Source organism: Lepeophtheirus salmonis, chromosome 14, assembly GCF_016086655.4.
Source record: "Lepeophtheirus salmonis chromosome 14, UVic_Lsal_1.4, whole genome shotgun sequence".
Lineage (NCBI taxonomy): Eukaryota > Metazoa > Arthropoda > Copepoda > Siphonostomatoida > Caligidae > Lepeophtheirus > Lepeophtheirus salmonis.
The window spans coordinates 1,267,036-1,287,245 of NC_052144.2; the positions used below are offsets into that span (position 1 = coordinate 1,267,036).

General features: G+C 31.6%; 1 protein-coding gene across 2 annotated transcripts in view; it reads right to left on the reverse strand.

Moving 5' to 3' along the window:
• Positions 1-20,210, reverse strand: part of LOC121129516 (uncharacterized) — a 283,434-nt gene that overhangs the window by 155,660 nt on the left and 107,564 nt on the right. For both annotated transcript variants that reach the window (XM_071893302.1, XM_040725237.2), the window contains exon 2: positions 18,053-18,243. In XM_071893302.1, coding sequence (XP_071749403.1) covers positions 18,053-18,122 — 70 coding nt within the window. In that variant the 5' untranslated portion in view covers positions 18,123-18,243. The remainder of the gene's footprint in view (positions 1-18,052; positions 18,244-20,210) is intronic.

Genomic DNA, 20,210 nt, shown 5'->3' on the forward strand with positions numbered 1-20,210 from the left:
TTGCAGTCAAATTCAAAATTTTCAATGCAAGGACTGAAACGGAGGAACTTATGATTAATCTATAAGTATAAAATAAATATAGGCAAAGGAACAATTTGGGAAATATATATACATCTAAAAATCATCACGACGTAGCTCAATGGACAACGCACTCAGAAGAAATTATTCTTTTGTACTTATTGCCCAAAGGTTCGAGACCCATTTGTTCGTAGAGAAGAAAATATACATTGAGTACAATGAAGATTCCATAGGTCATTTGATTGTAATTTATTCAATGTTTATTTATACGTAATCAGTGCAACACCAGTGAACCAATAAGAGGAACAAAAAATATCAGCTGTTGACAACCATAGATGTGGTAGAAAGGATAAGAGTATGAAAGAAAGGAAAGTCATCGAGTTAATCATCCAATACGCGATTTAACATTTTTCTTCCTTCCGGGACATTAGGTCGATTTTTGGTGGCACAATGAGGCAAGTTAACTATGCCTAATTGCCCTTTGGACCCTTCTCTATGGCTCATATTGTTTACTGTGGCGTATTGAATCCGATTTTTGTTAAAGTTTCAGGCAAAAAGTAAAACTATCAAATCAATCTCCACAAAAACGATACGAGCAATAGGGAGGGTGGCCCATAGGGCAATGAAGCAAAGTTATACTTTGGTCATTGCAACATCAAAAATATGGCAGTTGTTATAGTCAATCATTTAAATAATTCAATTAACTGAGTTGTTTAAAACAAAACCTATGATTAGGGTGAACGTTAAATAGACTAAACTTGTTCTTTAAACCAAGCAAATACTTATACTATATATTTTATAGCAGCTAAATTATTCTACCTGTGTCTAATATTCAAAAAGTCGTTTACCACAAAATGCCCAACTACAATAAAAAATAATATAATTTTGTCTGTAAATGGCTTCATAACATTCGAAAATGTTATTGTAAAGGAGTCCTTTATTAACATATTTATTCCGGACGTTTGTTTACCTAATTATTTTCCATTCCACTTTGCAATTAATTTTTTTCATTGGGCTAAAAAACTAATAGAGTAGAGAGTAATGAATGAAAAGACTTTGTATACTGTTAAATATGTATGGGCTCTTATGAGCATTGGTAATTACTTACTCCTTTAGACAATAATAATTATTATTAGTACCAACATACAAAGCATGTTTTGTATATTAATGTAGATATTCAGCCATTGAGTTCTTAATTTATTTCCGAAATTAGGTACATGTTTAGTAATTGTTTTATAAATATAAAGTAACATTGGGTAGGACTAATCATCATTGGTATTAATCAGTGGCATTTTGGGCATGTTACGAAAAAATTAACCGTAAATATATATGGATTCCCTGATAGGTGGAAGAATGTTTATGAAGAGAGCAGCTTAACATTCATGACTTTCTTTGAACTGCTCTGAAATAAAGAAAATAAAAGCTCCAGTCCCACTCCGTATCAAGCAAGGACATAGTGAGGAATTACTCCGTTGTCGATCTTTGATTACTAATTATATTAATTTGGTGAAATTTTGGGCATGTTAAAAAATAAAAGCAGACACTCAACAAGTAATTGAATTAATATTTGGGAGAAAAACAGCTTAACTGCGGGGAATTCCGCATGGGTTTTCCAAAATTAATGAGTTTTTGCTTTGTACATAAAAATTTAATATTTGGAATTTAATTATCGTAAAACTTTTTTCCCAAAGTTTTAATTTTTTCATAATTGAATATTTTTTTCAAGATATGCAACGTTATTTAGTGTCAGTTTATCACTAATATAGAAAGATTTATTGATTATTTTTTGACATTCTTGTTCAGCCATCCTATCTTGATGGACAAATATAATTAGCATTTGTCATCTCGTTGTCATGAGTGAGCGGAAAAAACCAAAAGGCAATGCATCTCATATCTCTTAAATATCAAAGAAGTTGAGGTGGGAGGATTATGGACATTCAGAAATGCTCCAAGAGTCTGGTTTTCCTGGAAAAGACCTCTGCAGGAAAGGTAGAAGTGGAGGGTACACTATAAAGAGGGATCCAGAATTTATGTTCATCTTAGAAAAAAAGTAGATCAAGGAAAACCACACAAAATCAATGAACCACCTTGTTGACGACTTCTTCGTGTTTGCTAGAATTACCATGAGCGTTGTTAAGGGCGACTTGAGATTCTCCTCATACACAAGGATCCCATTCAACCTTTTGAAAGGGTTATGAGGACCAGGAGTCTCATAAGTCCACGTTAGCTGCCAAACCCTGTATAACATCTAATCTACTCCAACAAATTCATCGAATTGTCAAATTTACCTTGTTATTTTTTGGGTTTTTATTTTTTATCACCCAAACAGATCATATTAATTACAACTCTATTATCAATAACAACAAAAAAATAATGAGCGTTTTAAAATGTATTTCAGATGTACAACTCTACCGACCCCGCTATTGTAATGGTTTACCGAACAACCCAAGTATAAACAACGGAATAGTAGACAAGAATAAATTATTTATCAATATAAAAATTGGCTGAAATTAGCATGCAACTCGTCTAATAGTTACATTGTATATATTAAATTATGTATAATACTGGGGGAATCTGATTTCTTAAATAAGGTCAAATATTAAGTCGACTCGTTTTACAAAAGAAAAAGAAAAAATTGCAATTGTTTTCTTTCAATGTAATATTATTATTTTTTTTTTTTTTTTTTTTTGCACTTTTTCTACGTTGGAAAAGGAAACATTGTGGAAATTTTTAAAAAATATTTTAAAATTTCGCTACAAAAACTTACAGAATGGAGACTCAAAGCCTGAAACAGCATCTAATTACAATAGTATCAACATTGTTTTTAATTACAATGTTTAATTACGCAAGCAAGTGACAGGTGAATTCAAAATAAACAGGTTTTGTTTTTATCCAATGTATCTCAGTGCAAAAATATCGTAGTAATAACAAAAAAGTAACGCATTTGCGATCTCTTACGTGCCAGTGGAATTGCCGAGAAAGCAGGAGAGAACGTTGGCAACTCCATTCGAACACTTTCCAAAGTATAAAAAAATCCATTAAGGATAGTAATGTTACTGAAAGTTCTTATATACCTAATAACTACAAAAACTTTTGTTAATCGGTCTTATATTGATAAGTTGTTTAGTAAATAATAAATAAATATTTTTTGAGACAGTAAATATATGTATATGTCTTCGCAGAGTCGGGGCCCAAAACCTACTCCAGCATTTAACTACAATTTTATCTCTGTTATTTTTCATTAGGAGCTTTCATTACACAACCAAGGGAGAGTTAAATCAAAAATACCAATCAGGTTTAATGATCATCCCATACCTCCAAGTGTAAAAATGTCGGAGAAATAAATAAAAAAAAGGTAACACGTTTGCAATCTCTTTACCGCCAATTTTAGTATTTAAAAAATCTGAAGGGGATCGTTGGCATCTCCATACAGACTACCTACATCATCAAGAAGTACATGGGTGGTAATACTGCCAATAAGAATCAAAATTTCTGCAGAAATAGTGTAAACTTCTTGCCTGCCTCCATGAAAAAATCCCTTAAACTCAAGATATTGATTACTTCTGGATATTTTTGTACTCAAACAGAGTGAGGACCCAAAACTAGCAGTAGCAATTTATTACCATTGTACACCCTTTATTCTTAATCACGATGTTTCATTATGCATCCAAACGATAGCTGAGACAAAAATAGGTTTGTTTTCATCCTAGGCTTCCGCTGCAAACATGTCAGAGTAACAAGAAAATAGTCAACACATGTGTGATCTCCTTTATACAGTTGGTATTAACAAGAACCCTGTAGAGACCGTGGACATATCCATCCAAAGCCCCTTAGGAAGCGTCTCCTCTCTTAAAGCCAAGAAGAACCGAGAAATTCTCCATTCACAATACAACAGACTTTCGGCTTGGGTCATGGGCCCTCTTTAGCAATGACCGCAGCCCTTGTATTTTGCAGTTTTCGGATTCTTGGAGCAAAATGTCTATCGTGCTTCTCATCCATATTTAGACCCGCTCTGAACAGCCAACATGACAGTGGTGTACGCCATGGATACAAATTCCACCCTTAAGAGCTGTTAATCTGTTCCCGGCGTGTGTCAAATCTATTATTGCTTGTGAAGGTCGAATTGATGAATAAAAATTATAGCCTAATATAGTATTTCAACATGTCACATATTGGTATTGAGTTGTTTCATCTTAATTCCATAAAAATCACATTATTCCAAATTAGGTCATGCCAATGACTGCACTCTGTACCTTGATGGTATAAAAACCATTTAAAAAGCATATATATATCAAAATATTTATTCAGATATTGGGATTAGCAGTTGGGTACATAAGTATTATATAAAATAAAGGATTATATGTAAACTTACATTTAATTAATTTTTATTAAGAAGGTAAAATATATATATAGGATGTTTTTGAAAACATATAAAAAAACCATTTTATACCACAAAAAAAAATATATTTTTTTAAATGAAAAGATAGATAAAAAATATAAGTACGAGGAGAAATATGATAAAATACCCATTTATTCATTCAGTAGTGCCTTTATTTGTAATGCATTTGCTTTTCAAAAAATTTAAATAACGTGTGCCCTTGTTTTAATTAATATATCGAGTAAACTATTTTATCGAATCACATATTTAACCTTTCACCTAATACCAGAACAGAACAAGCAGTTGTAAGATAAATCAGCTTTTTATACATCAGTATATTTCTTTTAATTACAGACTTTTTTCATTTTGAACAACATCCTTTTAGCTAAATCGACGTCAGAATTGGATTTATTGTCAATACACAAGCATTTCTTACGCGATACCTGGGATGGAATAGGTAATCTTACTAAACATCATGGGCATTGGTTCCATAGTGATAAAATACTTATACAAGTCGGAATGGATCAATCAAGTAACAACCTAAAAAGTAATCGTATTTGGATAAATAATAGTCAGATTAAGAATCCTGACGCAATTATCTATACGGAGGGATCCAAGGACGAAAACAGAAACACTGAGGCTGGATGGCTCATCACCAAAGGTTTATGCAACAATTTTTCATTCAATGGTTTCATTGAATAAAGAGGTTTCTGTGTTTCAAGCGGAGATTTTCTCCATAACACAAGGTAGAAACGCTCTTCTCAAGTACGAAAAAACACTGAACAATGTAATAATCAGATCAGACTCCCAATCAGTATTTGCTGCAATCTTTAATCCACTGACTATTAGCAAAGAAGTTTTAAAATGTAAAGAAACCATCATCAAAGTAATGAGTGAAAAAAATATTGATATAGAATGGTGTAAAAGACATTCTGATATTACAGGAAATGAATTTGCAGACCATCATGCAAAGAGGGTTATTAAGAGCCAAAACCAGTCTACTATTGGGACGTCTTCAAGCTACATAAAGAAGGTTATCCATGACTTTTTCTTTTAATATTGGTCTGACCGATATAAAAAAGATCAAATTATGAAATATGCACCTAAGCAGGTGGAAGGACACAAGTTCAACGTGTAATGTATGTATGGAAGAATTGCAAAGTGCAGACCATCTCATCAATAGATGCCCCGCACTATCTTACGAGAGACATCAAGCAATGAATCAAGAAAACGAAGACATTTGTATTTTAAAATTTATTAAATGTAAAAAAATGTTTAAATATTATTGAACAAAATTTTAATGTAAACTAGGTTTTAGAATCTCTTGTAGTAGCACAAATGCCCCATTGTGTGGTCGTGTTTGTTGCCTTATATATGTACAATTTTATTTTCTGTATGTATGGGAAGCAGTGATAAATATTTAACCCACTAAAACTATTTAAAAGCCTAACTTTGTGAAATTAATTGAGTAAATACCGAGTTGTCCATTAAAATCTGAATACTTTAAGTTTTAAAATTCAACATAATATAAATTATGAATTAACAATAGATTTTCATCAAAATTACTCATATAAATAAATGTGAGACTGAACTCTCTTACTCTCTTAATCATTAATGAAGGGCTTCTAGTTGGCAGCGGTAGGCCTGACATTCCCTGAGGATGTAGTCCGTTATCATAGCTTCCCAATGCTGGCCAACAATGGCTATGAGGGCCTTGGTGTTTAGATGAGGATACTGCAAGCCTACCCCTCGACATTCACCCAAATGTGTTGTCAAGGGAGTTGGTAGCAGGGTTTAAGGGGGATAAAAGTACCAAAGCGGCCTTTCCACCCGCTTTTTTATGGTTGTTTGAACATTCTTGTAACAAACCCTGAGATATCTTGCATACGGACTTGAGAAAATTGGCCTTGGCTATGTTTTTTAACTAATTGGGGTCCAGTTTGGTCTTTTTATAGAACCCATCTTCCTCTTTAAGGTTTCGGCGTAGACAGTGGTCCTTGAGACGTCCAACTACTTGGAGTACACGAATGAAAATTCGTCGATAATGTTCAAGTTTCATTTTCTTGACTTTTACGCCGGGTAAACAGCTCAGGTTTTTTTTGTTGTTTTTATTTGTAACTAATTGTGTATGCTTTATTAAATCGAAATATGGATAATTAATTTACATCACTCAACATTGATTAATCATTATTGAATTAGTAAGCGTTCAGATTTCAATGGACCACCCCGTAAATTGATTTACTCTTTATAAAACAATAACAATATTGATCATATTCCAGTTTTCTATAGAGTATCCGATCCCTTTTTGGAGTGGCTTCCATTTCCCATCTCAATGGCTTCTTGTTGATATTAATTTCATGTTTTGTAATTATATATTACCTATTTATACGATGTCTTTGTGAAGCTCTTTCATCAATTGTGACTCATCGGATGATAGAATGAAGGAGGAGGAGGGAGGGGGAAAATGTGTTCTTCACGCACTCACTTTTCCCTCGAGGTTATTATCCACTTTGGACCAAATAACAAAAAAAGTTATTGTATCATTATTGTCCTATAACTATACTTGGTTACGTATATGCATAAACAAACAAACAAAGGAGGGAAAGGGGGTTGGGGGGGTATATGTCGTTAACTGAAAGATGGTAATTGTTAATATTACAACGATTCATTATTATGAATAGTTTGAGGGATTAAGTAAAGGGACTTGTCAGGTGCAGTGTTGGTTGGTAAGAAGCAAGACGGAAACATTTTCCCCTCTCTTTACTTATAGATTATTATTATTTGAGACGTTGATTTTGATCTAATAACTAAACTAGTATATATATTTATTTCAAGTGTTTCTCTACATACACCGCCTATCAAAAGTAAATTGCCTCTTAAGAGACAGTGGGGTAAAGGGAACTGATTATTAATTATTAATAGGTGAAGTAAAAAGTGATGTGCGTTTTTTCCCCTTTATTTTGACAATAAATTACAATTATCCGATTTAGATGATTCCCAACGGTTTTCAGTGTAATATTCAGTTTCTGGGCAATGGAATAATTGCTCACATTCAGTCCAACACCACAATTTCTGTTATTTTATCAACATTATCGACATCCATAATTCCAGAACGGAGTCGCTGGAACCCCCATAATGTTCTTGCCTTCGATACTGCGTTGGGTAAATATACAGGATAAAAAATTGCCACCCTGGTCCACCTTTTCACCATGGTCGTATAGATCCGGAAGAATGTATCAAATTTTATCTTTCTTACCTCCATTTTGGAACGATGTAACACAGTACTGGCTTCACCAAACACGAAATTGTAAATGAACTTTTTTTAAGTGTACGCTTAACCTTTAAGCATCCTTACAGCTTATTTTGATGCAATGTATTAATCGTGAGATATAGCTCACTAAAGACGTAAAAACGCACAGAACTTTTTACTTAATCTAATATATACAAATCGATGTACAGTGTGTGCTGTTGTTTAACAACGAACTTAGAGCTCATGAGCAGGAAGAACGTTGTTTTTTGCTTTGGCGGCTAGCCCGAAGTGTTTGGCGTTATTTAAAAAAAATGGAATAAATAAACATAGTTTTTATTCCCTCATCTATAGAAAAGGCAGTGTGTCCTTGTTTTGATCCATACCGGACAAGACAATGTTGAGATTGCAAACTTTTTATACCTGGACGTGTGCTTTTCCTCCTGGAGAGTCAAGAAAGAACGTTTAAAAATTAGTCCGCGTATTTATGCAACTACCGGTATATTAATATCCTTCAATATTATTAAAAGTTATTTTGAAACTGTTGATAAAGGGAGCTGATAACTAATGAATACATATTTTTCATATAATATGAATTAGTTAAAAAACTACTTATTCCTTATGATAATTATTGGGCAACTGAGACATCTAAAATTACGTCGTATTAATTATCCAAGGTTATAAATATAAAGATCCTCCCAGGGGTGGCATTAGTTTTTAAAGACCTGAATAGCTTTACGGATATTTATATTTTTTCAATTAAAGTACTCAAAGCTAATAATCAATCATTATTGGAAGGGATGAATAATATTTTGGAGAGTAAAGACTCTCTAAAATAGAGTCAATGACGTCACTCATCACTCAAAGGGATGAATAAACTAAGGAGAACCAGGTAACATATTTAAGTTCCACATTAAAAAAATTAGTAAAATCTCTATCACGAGTACATAATTACATATAATACTATTTCAAATATTAAATTTTTTTTTAAAATAGTAAAAATTATAGTAAAAACCAAAGAATCCTTAATTTGAGTGGATTTTACAGCCCCTCCAGCCACCCACACTGTGGACACCCATAGTGTCGGATATACGTGGCTCTCTCTCTCACAGTCCCCTTGTAACTCTTTACATTTCTGGCAGCAAAAATCCCATATCTGTAACGCATCTAAACATTATCGCCGTTTTTTTCTGCTAAATTATTGTTCACTAAGGTCAAAGCCTTTTCATTGAGGATAATCTGATTACAGGTTGTCTAAAAATGCGTAGTATTCTCCTATATTGTGTGTTTCCTTCTTGAAGATTATCAATTAAAAAAACTCAACGGCCTACCCAAAAAAAAACAGTCGCCATCACTTTCCCAGCTGAAAAAAAAAAACAATTTTGGTCTATTATCAAAAAAAAAAACAGTAACATCAGCTCAATCAAAATGCTGTTACATAACAACAGATGCTAGATATACACGAGTAGTTGTATTTACATTTTCTGCCATCTTCACGTTGAGGTCAAATACTTTGCAGCCCACCCTTGTACCTATAGCAGGAGTTTTAAATGTCCTGCCGGTATTTAAAAATAAAAGAAACAGTATATAAGCGTGGTAGAATGTTTGGGAGATGAACAGATTAGGTGCCTTGACGTTTTATTATAATAACTTTTTGCAACTGTTCTGTAAAATTAACAATTTAAAAAAAAAAAAATTATTTTTTTTTAATTATTTTTTACAAATAAATAATTTGGAAAAAAATTTCATAAACCCACATCTGTTTACAACAAAAATTCAAAAAGTAAATTTCATATTTAAAATTTTTTCCAATTAAATTACAAAAATCCACAGCTAGTAACAAAATAAATTATTTAATTACTTTTAAAAAATTAGATTTGTTTGAAAGAAAGTTTCCAGTATTAAAATTATCAGAAAATAACAAAAATACTTTTTTTTAGTTTTACCATAAAAACAAAGTAATGGCCAATTATACCAACATTAAATGTATTTATTTTCACTTAATTATTGTTAATAAAATAATTTCACCGGTTTAATTTTAATACAATCACGGATGAAACATGGTGTACGAATGAAAATCAGAGAGTAACAAAAAAGATTTCTTGAGGAGTCCCCGTTCTCCTATTAAAGTAAAATTTGTCTACTTCTCAACGCCTAAAAACTCTGGCAATGTCGGGTATTTCAACGAATATTATATAAATATATAGTGTAGCTTAATGTCTCCATTTATTTATTTTAATGAATGTGAACCTTTAACTAACAAAAATATAATTAGGGGAATTTTTATATATCCATATATGTAGTTTAAACAATAAATACAAATTCCTAAGACATTTTGCTCTTTCAAGAAATGGATTTAATAGAATTAAATTTTGTTAATTAATTCTCTAATGAATTAATTTGTGCGATTACTCTTTTTTAGAGGACATTAATATTGTTTTTAATTATACTAAAATAAGTATATATATGTATAACAATATTATTATTATTTTAGAGTAATTCTTTTAAGAGAAATCAATCAATGCTTATACTTGTATCCAATCATCTTGTGCTTCAATCTAGTTTTATTGCTAATTTGATTGATATTCTTCAGGCTTATTGATTCAATTTACTCAATCAAGCTATTTATGTACATTATAAATATTATCTTGTCCGTGGAAAGAGCTTTGTAGAGATGCATTTAAGTGACCCTATAGCATCTTGTTCGAATAACATAATTGAAATATATATAGGGTGCTGAGAAAAATCATGGACTTATAAATAACGAATAAATTCAAAGGTGTGCACAGGGGGGTTAAAGCTGGGTTTTTTAGATTTTAATTTCAAAAATTGTATAAAAAAGTTTTAAAAATTCACAGTTGTTCACAAAAAAATAATTTATTTAGAAAAATATTTCAAACATTAAATTTGAAAAAAAAATTATAACATTGCATTTTTCTAAAATAGTTTGAAAAAATTCACGGCTATTCACAAAAAAAATATTTTTTTCACAAAAATATTTTTGTATAACAATTATTCACAAAAATATTTTTGTATAACAATTATTCACAAAAATATTTTTGTATAACAATTATTCACAAAAATATTTTTATATAACAATTATTCACAAAAATAATCAAAATTCATAGCTATTCACAAAAAAAAAAAAAAATACCAAAATTTGAAAGTTAAAACAATTAGTTACAAAAAAAAAACCCACAGCTCTCTGGCCTACGTTTAAGTCTAGAGAATGATACTTGAACGTGATCGACGAATTTCCATTCGCACACTTCAAGCATTTAGGCGTCTCCTGGACCAACATCTTGATTTGTCCGTAAGTTCAAAATCTTGGAGCAGAAGAAGGGATCTATCAAAAAAGTCAAACTGGACCCGGAGGAGATAAAGGAAATAGCCCAGGCCAAACCCTCAAGTCTATGAGGGATAATGCAAGAGATTTTGGGGTTTCACACTAGTCTGTCCAGATGGTTTTCTAAAAAGTGGGTTAAAAGAGCGTTGTGAGGGGGGGAGAGGCCCCTTTTGACACAAACAATGAAACAAACTCATCTCCTCCGTTACAAAAATCTTTTGAATAATTATTTTTAGTTATTTGGAACTCTTTTTTTTACAGCCCAACTCCCTCGACCTAACCTTTTGGGTGGATGTTGAAGAAAAAGCCTGGAGTGATCCTCAAAGCCACTGTCATCGAGCATTGGGACGCTATGACAAAAGACTACATCTGCAGTGGGTGCCTGTGCTTCCTTTGCCGTCTGGAAGTCATCATTACCGCTAAGGTCGGCTACATTAATGATCCAGAGAGTTGAGGCCCAAATCTATTTATGTAAAGTCTTAGTTTTGTTGAAATTATATTGTTAATTAATAAATTATATCTTGTTAAATTTAAAAATTCTAAGTGTTCTGATTTTAATGGATCACTCCCGTTAACATATATGGGTATGGGGTTAAGTGAGTCATGGAATTTATATCCAATGAATATATTTACTCCTAAATTTATATTTTGTAAGTAGGTTAATATTAATAAATATCTTAATTATGGAATGACCAACCAATTACATGTCCATTAGCTTTATTTAATAGCAACTTTCTTTTGAAAGTCTTAATAAAGACTTGGCTTTAAGTAATAACCATTAAAGTATATTAAGTAGTTGTCCTTATTTCTGAGTAATTTTATTAGATAACTATTTTTATAGCAATTATTTTTTCACATTTTGTATATAAAGAAATTATTGCTCTTTAAAAACGGTCTTTGTTGCGGGTTTTTTTTCAAAATTTATTGATAATTTTAAGCAGTATTTTCTTTTTTAACATGATATATTGTTTAGTAAAAACATAAAGTTGTCGAAAATATGACCTCCGGTATACTTAACAAAAAGAAATTAAAAAAATTCGAAGTAATATTGACATTTTAAATAATATTTGCAAGTAGAGGAACTTAGCTCTAATATCGTTAGATTAGATTAGCTGCGATCATCTATATGAGAAAATAAATAATACTTATTTTACAGCATATCGAGCAAGAAAATTGTATACATTAGGAATTATTTGGATATCTATTCTTCATTATACTTCGTGTCCAGTGTTAACTTCGTCAGCTATTCTCAGTTTCGTCTCTTTTTCGTCAGGCAATAGTATTTATAGTCATTATAATATACCCCGTCATATAAGAGCAAAAGATTAGAGATTTGCTGAATAACCTATAAAGAATATATTGTAATGCATTATCCTTAAATTTTCTAGATTTAAAATTAAATTTGAAGATTGAACTGGATTAATTTTATACTATATAAATGTAAATACATACTCCACTCGTTACATTTAACTACTGTCCTTGACAAAATAAATCAAAGTGAAATGTAATAAATAAATATTATCCTATTGAAAATAGTCGATATATTTATTTATATACATATATGTATGTAAACGTAGAACTAAAGCATAAATCAACCTTCAGCTAAGGAGAAATAAATATAAAAAAACCCTACTACAAACATTTCTCCCTTTTATGTATATTATATTATGTATATTTTTGAATTACTTGAGCATGAAAAAAATTGTATTATTTTTGTGTCAAACCAAAGGACTGGCAAAATCATTCCATACATTTATTTATTTAGTTGTAGTTGTTTTTTGTATGAATGAATGGTTTTTGAATGTAGTGTGGGGTTCGAGTTAAAGCTATCGAATTTTGTGGAGTTTGAGTAGAGCTGTATAATGTATAGCATAGAAAGTGGGGACGGATTTTTTTTGTTGGAAACCTGAATAGGATTATTTATTTTGTAAAGCATATGTCTTTATTATTTAATTTTTAAAGACAGCATATCTATGTATAAAGTAGTTGTGGGTAATATTGCCGCAGAGAGTTTCACCGCCAGTTATTTTGCCGTTTGTAATTTTGCCTCTAGAAGATTTTATCACACGATATTTTGCCTGCCTTTTTGTGTCTTTACCGATTGTTCCATTAAAATTAAAACACTTTAAATTTATAATTTAACAAGATATCATTTATTTATTAATAATTGAACTGCATCATAATTAATACCATAACTGGATGTGTTTGAGCTCTCTTGTTCATTAAAAAGCCGTTTTTAGTAGAAACAATGGCGTCGAGGCGGCGAAAGGCCCAACACCTGCTACGGATGTACTCCTCTGGCATGGTGGCCCAGTACAGACTGACAGTGACTTTGATGGCCTTGGTGTTTGAATGACATACACTGTAGGCCTTTGTCTAAAGATGTACGTCGATGGAATTGGCATCAGGTCTGTAGGGGACCAAAAACCCAAAAAATGTTGTTTTTTTAAAAAACCCATACAGGTTTTTTTTAAAGACGTCTACCAAATAGTTCAGACGTCGATTTAGGTTAAAAGTGTATTCTAAAGAACGTGCACATTTTTTAATGCATTAAACAAAAAGAAAATGTGCTCTACCAAACGGTCGATCAGGGGATTCAAGGGTTCATTACCCCCAAAAAACATGTTATAGTCAATATATCCACCCTCAGAATTTATGATGAGCTACAAGAGGTGACCCTCTGGATGTAGGAGCACTCATGTAGACCTAACCCTTTTTCACTGAGGTCTTCAGAGCACATGTGCTATCGTGAAGCAAGACTTGTATTCCAAGCACGCCTAGATTGAATTAGTCAATGGAGTAAAGGTCTGGGCTCTGCAGCGGCCGTAAGTTGTTTGACCTATAGCCACTCTTAGGGTTTTCTTAGCGGTGTGGACAGGTGTTACATCTTGTATGGACACCAACGGGATAATTCCCAAATACAATATTTTTCTTAGAAATCGACAGCTAACTATGTAACCTACAACATTGCTAATCGGAACATTGTAAAAGAATTACTCTTAGTCTCTGAAAATTTGCATAATATAGAGATGAGTAAATAATAACGATTGGCCCGATATTGTATTGCTATTAATATATTAGCAACATAAGCAATGCCAATAATATTTCTTATCTTTTATATAATTTCTCAAGCAGTAGAAGAGATCATTTCGCTCATAACAGAAGTTGCTGGAATCGATAGGTAGGTCGTGGATTGTTCAAATATGTTCGGAAGGGTATTTTTCCTTTATTATTACACATCTTCAAGGGGTCTTAGGATTGCTGAATGTAGAGTAATTGTAGAAGTAACAACTGGAAATCATGAGATTAATCAAAAATGTTCCATTTTTGATCATTCAAATTTAAGTTTAGTATAGTTTTACAAATAGAATAAAGGGGTAGTCTGAATCATTGTCCAAAAATTGTCGAATTAAGTCCAATGGAGTTTTTATTCGAGTTCAAGTAATACTCAAATCCAACACTAGTTATTTTATGACCACAACTGAATGAATGGGATGTACACCTATGATCACATAATGTGTTTTTTCAATACCTTGATAATTGCTTAACTTTTATCATTTATGTTTGTTAGTTAAAGGTTTTCGGACACGCCTTTTTCCTGTTTTTGTCCATGAACATACATATTTTAAACCATTCAAAAATAAATAAGTGGACTTTAATAATGAAAACAATACAACCATCACAAACAAACAAAAAAACTACTACTAACATATTCAGGGAATGTTATTCTGTCAAGGACTTTTTTTAATTGTATGTTGAACAGTATTCATTAAAAGTTACTAATTATCTAAATAGCTTTTTAATGAATGTGACGCTCATGATATGAAGGTTCGATAAAGGATGTATCAGTCTCAAAAATTTGACGGCCAGTCCTAATTTTTTTCGTACGAATTGGACAGAACAGTCATCCTGTGGAACAATTTTGTAAATGGTTTCATCATAAATATTTACTATTGAACTCATCATAAATCAATCGTCTATTATTTTAAACAGCTTTATTACCTCTGTAACGAAGTTAAATGGAGGCTATGTTTTGCACCAGGATTACGGCAAAAAAGTTACAGATCCATATTGATCAAACTGTTCCTTGTTTATACTTAGGTACAACTTTATTCTGCATCAAATTTTCTGAGTTATACAATATAAAAATTCATTCTTCCCCTACATTATTATTTTATTTTTTTAAATTATGGAAGTGTTAATTTATTGCATATCACCAAAGTTGTGCCGTTATTGGTTCCAGAGGTTCAAACAGCTCCGGTTCTTGAACCTCTAGAACCAAAACCGAAAAAGTCGAACCGAAACCGTAATATATTGCTTATCGGTTTCGGTTCTTTTGCATTCCTACATAGAATTTATAAAGAAAATAGAATATATTGTAATTATTATTAAAAATAAAATAGCTTGCATCAATAAGTCAATTTTCTGTTTATTTGGTTTTTTTTCTGCAATTGCAGGGGTTTCCAATGATTTTTTTTACGTACAAAGGTGATACAGTTATATCCGAGATCCAAATAGCTATGGGCTTCTTATGGATCACAAGAGTGGTTTTATGCACCAGAAGGTGTAAATAAAAAAAAGGCCGAAGCGGAAGATCATGGATCCAGGTTCACTATTAAGCTTGTCAGTGGCCTATAATATAATAACTATAATCTTTCCTAAGCCAAAGTTTCCAAAACTTGAGACCCCTTTCATACGAAACATGTGGATTATGTATGTGTAGAATAAAATCAATCCTCAATTCTCCATCTTCCTCCTCCCCTTACCCAGCCTCTCCATGCCCCCCTTTTGGCAAACCATTGTCTTATGCAACCTTAGTTTTCGGGGCCCTTGCTGAAACATGGTGCACGATGCACTCTGCGTATAAAGTAGCTGCGGCCCTGGTTGTATCCTGGCACAAAGGTCTTGCAATCTTTTAAGTGTTTGTAAACCAACTGAGCCTGTATATAAAAGAACCGAGACCGAATACCGGGACCGAGGCCGATAAATATGAATCGAAAGCGTTGAAATGAAAGAACCGGTCAACCTGAACTAGGCACAACCTTGCATATCACAAATCTTAAATACAGAATCAAAAATGTCGCCCGGTAAAGTAGTCCTCGTCCTTCTAAATTTATAAATTATACCTGCTATTTTTATTATGATAAAATTAATATCCTCTTGATGGGGGACAATATATTTAAAAAATGAAAAGGATTTGCTATTAAGCTAACTCTATATCTCTCATACAACATCTCTGACACTCGACTCCTTATCCCTTGAGTACACATACGGATTTAGGCTTCATATTAAGGCAATTATTAGAACTGATGGCTCAGATATTTGCAAAAAGTTGTGCAAAGCATTATTTTGAGAGGATTTTGTAAAATAAATGTCCTCACAAAACCTCTGGTATAAATTTCTTAAAAAATTGAAAATAATAAAATGTTAACCAGTAGATAAGATCCATCCATGTATAATATTGGCCTTTATTATATTTTTATTCTCAAAATTGCCTCCAAATTTATGTTCAATATGTAGCTTTTATTCAATTGTTTTATTAATATTTTTTGAGTATTGAATTATAAAATGGGATTATAATTGGTAAATATAAATAGAATAGTCTTAAATTAGGCTCTCCGAAGCAAAAACTATGTTTACTTCAGTCTAACTAATGTAGCTGACTGACTTTATAATATTTAAAAATATGTTCATCTTTAAATATCAATCCATCATTAGGTGCTTAAAGCTTAATTGTACTAGATATAATACCTTAAGCACATTCGACCTTTTTAAATAATTTTACATCAACATTAGGGTGGCTCTAATTATGAGGTACAAAAATAAATGTTTGTGCATCAATGCCCAGGGACCTCGGCATCAAGGGCAGCTCCCATTTCAAAGGTCGTATCGAGAATGTGGGCAATTATTACGAGCAAGACAAGAGAGTCTGCAGGATTAAATTTGAGAATGGGGGGCATATTCAAAAAATACAAAAATCATTTTTTTTTATAATCAAAATTAAATTTTTTTGTGAAAAATTCAGAACTAAATGTTTCAAATATTTAATTTTTTGGAAAAAAATTAGAAAAGTTAAATCTGAAATATTAATTTTTTGAGGAAAAATTTCAAAATCTATAATTATTCACAAAAAATTAAATTTTTTGGAATAATAAATAAAAAAATTAAATAAAAATTAAATTTTTTGGAATAATAAATAAAAAATTAAAATTTTTGGTATAATAAATAAAAACAAAAAATCAAAAAAAAAATTTCATTTTTATTTTTTTTAAATTAACTGCTCAAAACAAGAAATTTAATTTTTGGGATAGAAATTTTGAATATAAATTTTTTCGGGAAAGAAATTCAATAATCCATAGTTATTAACAAAAAATCAATTTTTTGGGAAAAATAATTCCAATTAATTCCAAACTTTCAGGAAAAAAATTTAATATTTTTAAATTTTATGCTCTGCTGCATAATTTCCTCACATAATGATTTTTTTTTTAAATAGTAAAAAGCAATAATTCCTCACAATGGGGGGGGGGTCAGCTTGTCTTGCCCCTCCTCCTGCAGACACCTATGATTCAAGACAAATGACCGACAATAACTTTTTTTTATGTGAAATAAAAATATTTAAAATTACCGATTATTTGTTGTAAATATTTTGTTATTTATTTTGTAAATACGAAAGGGGGCGTATTACATTTTTGAGCATGGTATAAGGCAAATTATTAGGACGCTAAAGCCGCCATTAAATATTAATAAAAGTCAAAAATATTTTGCAAAGCCAAGTTTTATTATAAAAGTCTCAAAATAGTAGCATGTCACAAGTAAAAAAAAAAAGCCACCCTAATATACATATGTGTTGCATTAAATCACTTTGTAAAACATATGAACAAAATAAAAAATAATTCGTTAAAAAAATATCTGTTTCCATCTATTTGTATATATTTACTGCATACTTTTTACGAGGTGAAGAAATATTGAGATACCTGATACTATTAACGATTCACAAAAGTTTATAAACGTATTCATAAATTAAAATATTTATTTTTGTATAATATATATATGAATGCTTTACCTGAGAATAGAAGTAATTTAAGACAGGTGACGAGGGGAGACCAGGGTTGATGAAGTTCCAACGAAACCATATTGAACCACTTATTTATAATAAAGAATAACAAAAACCGCACACAAATAAGTCGAAAAAATGTAACACTTTCTGTCTTAGGTCATTGTCTTCTTAGACGTCAATCATTCTACGTGATTCACCTATTAAAAAAATTTAAGACGATTAGATTTATACAATCTTTGTAATTGAAGGCTTAAATGTTTTTGCGATGCAAATATTATGCATACCAATAATAATTCAATAAAATATTCAAGTAGAATGTGTCAGACTACAACTTATTTTATATCTGGAACGACCTTGTTGATTAGTTATTAGAATAGTTGCATAAAATATATTTCCCCCAAAAAAATGAAATGGGTAAACCTGAAGGAAGGATCTTGGAAGGAAAGTAACTAAGTTGTCAAAACGCTTTATTAGATCATCTACAAACAGCTTTGGCGAGGGCTTAGGGGAGAAGGTAATTCACAATAATATGGTCAAGCATTACTCCGATATGGATCCTTAAATCTACTCGGAGTCCAAAAAGGGATTTCATTTATAACTCTGCAAAAATCTTCAGAATTACTCTCCACTTGTTATTTACACACTTTTTACTCGATGTTATCTGTCAATCCTGTATAAAATATGCCACATGAAACCACTGTTGTATAAAATATTACCAGACGGTGTGTAAAAATGTATGAAAAGGAAAATTAACCATTAACAGCTATACAAAAAGGAAATTGAGAGAAATCCCACTCTATATCTAGCAAGGAAATAGGTAGGATTTACTGCAACGTCTATCCTCAATTTCCCTCTGAGTCCCTTAGGAACTTACACTTACAGGGTTCGGAAGTAAACCGTGGACTGTTAATAAATGAAAAATTATTTAATCAAAGTAGAGAGGTTTTGTGATTTTCCCCTGCATATTCTGAGTCTCCTGTCCTTTTTGCATAAGTACACAATAATAAACATTTCTCAAATCTTTCATCATGAATGAACAAGAAGCAAAAAGGCAGAGGATCTCAAACCTTCTGGATACCAAAATTGAGGTGGCAGAGATTATGGAGATTGTGAAGTACTCCAGGAGCCTCATTTTCAAGGTGGTCAAGATGAAAAAGGATGGAAAATACCTCTCTAGGAAAGAAGGAAGTGGGAGACACAACATGGAAAGGGATTCTGAGTTTCTGGGGGACCTGAAGAAAAAAATCAAGGAGGACCCCACAAAATCCATAAATAGCCTCTCTAACGAGTTTGACATCAGACACTCCTACAATACTTTCTACCCCCGTGTGGAGGATTTGACTGCTGCTGGGGAGACCATATTGAGTGAACAAGTTTACAAAGATCGTGTCTCAAAGTTTTGTTATAAAAAAATTCAAAATAATTTATCAAAAAATAGAGTTATTGTCATTTGTCTAAAATCAGTCATTCAGTCCCCGTTTTATTTCCGATCCCTGTATAACTCCACTAAAATAATCATAGTTACTCTCTCTCTTTCATGAGTTCTCACACTCGTGGTTATACTTAACACTTCGATGTTCCCTTCTCAAGAATTAAATGATAATTCTAACATCTTTGGAAAAAGAAAAAGCCTGTTCAGTTTGCCAAATAGAAAAAAAAGTACCCGCATTCCAGGACATATTTTATATATCTCTGGTTATTAGTATGATATTGCTGAATAGTCATTCGTATCTTTGATCTCACAAAGGAGTGAGGGGTAGAATTTAATATAATATTCAAAAACATATCTGTCAAACTGAAACTTGATTATATTTTAAACGGCCGTCTTGAGTAGTTATTAGCAGAACTTTTCTTGGAGGTATGAAAAAATAAAAGTAACCCAAAATGAACCTGGTAATATTTACATTTTGAAAATTGTTTAGAAGGCCAGCAGCTAGGATCTCATAACGTTCCATAAGATGAGCTACAAACAGTTGATACGAGGGATTGGGGGAGAAGGAAATACATAAGAACATATGCAACAATTACTCCTCAATTCTACACTGAGTCCAACGAGGACTTACACAGTGTAAACTCACTTACAGTGACAATTGTACTCCTGGCCAATGTTGTTAGCAAATGTATAACAAAAAAAAATTAGTTAATAAAGAAATTTTCATATATT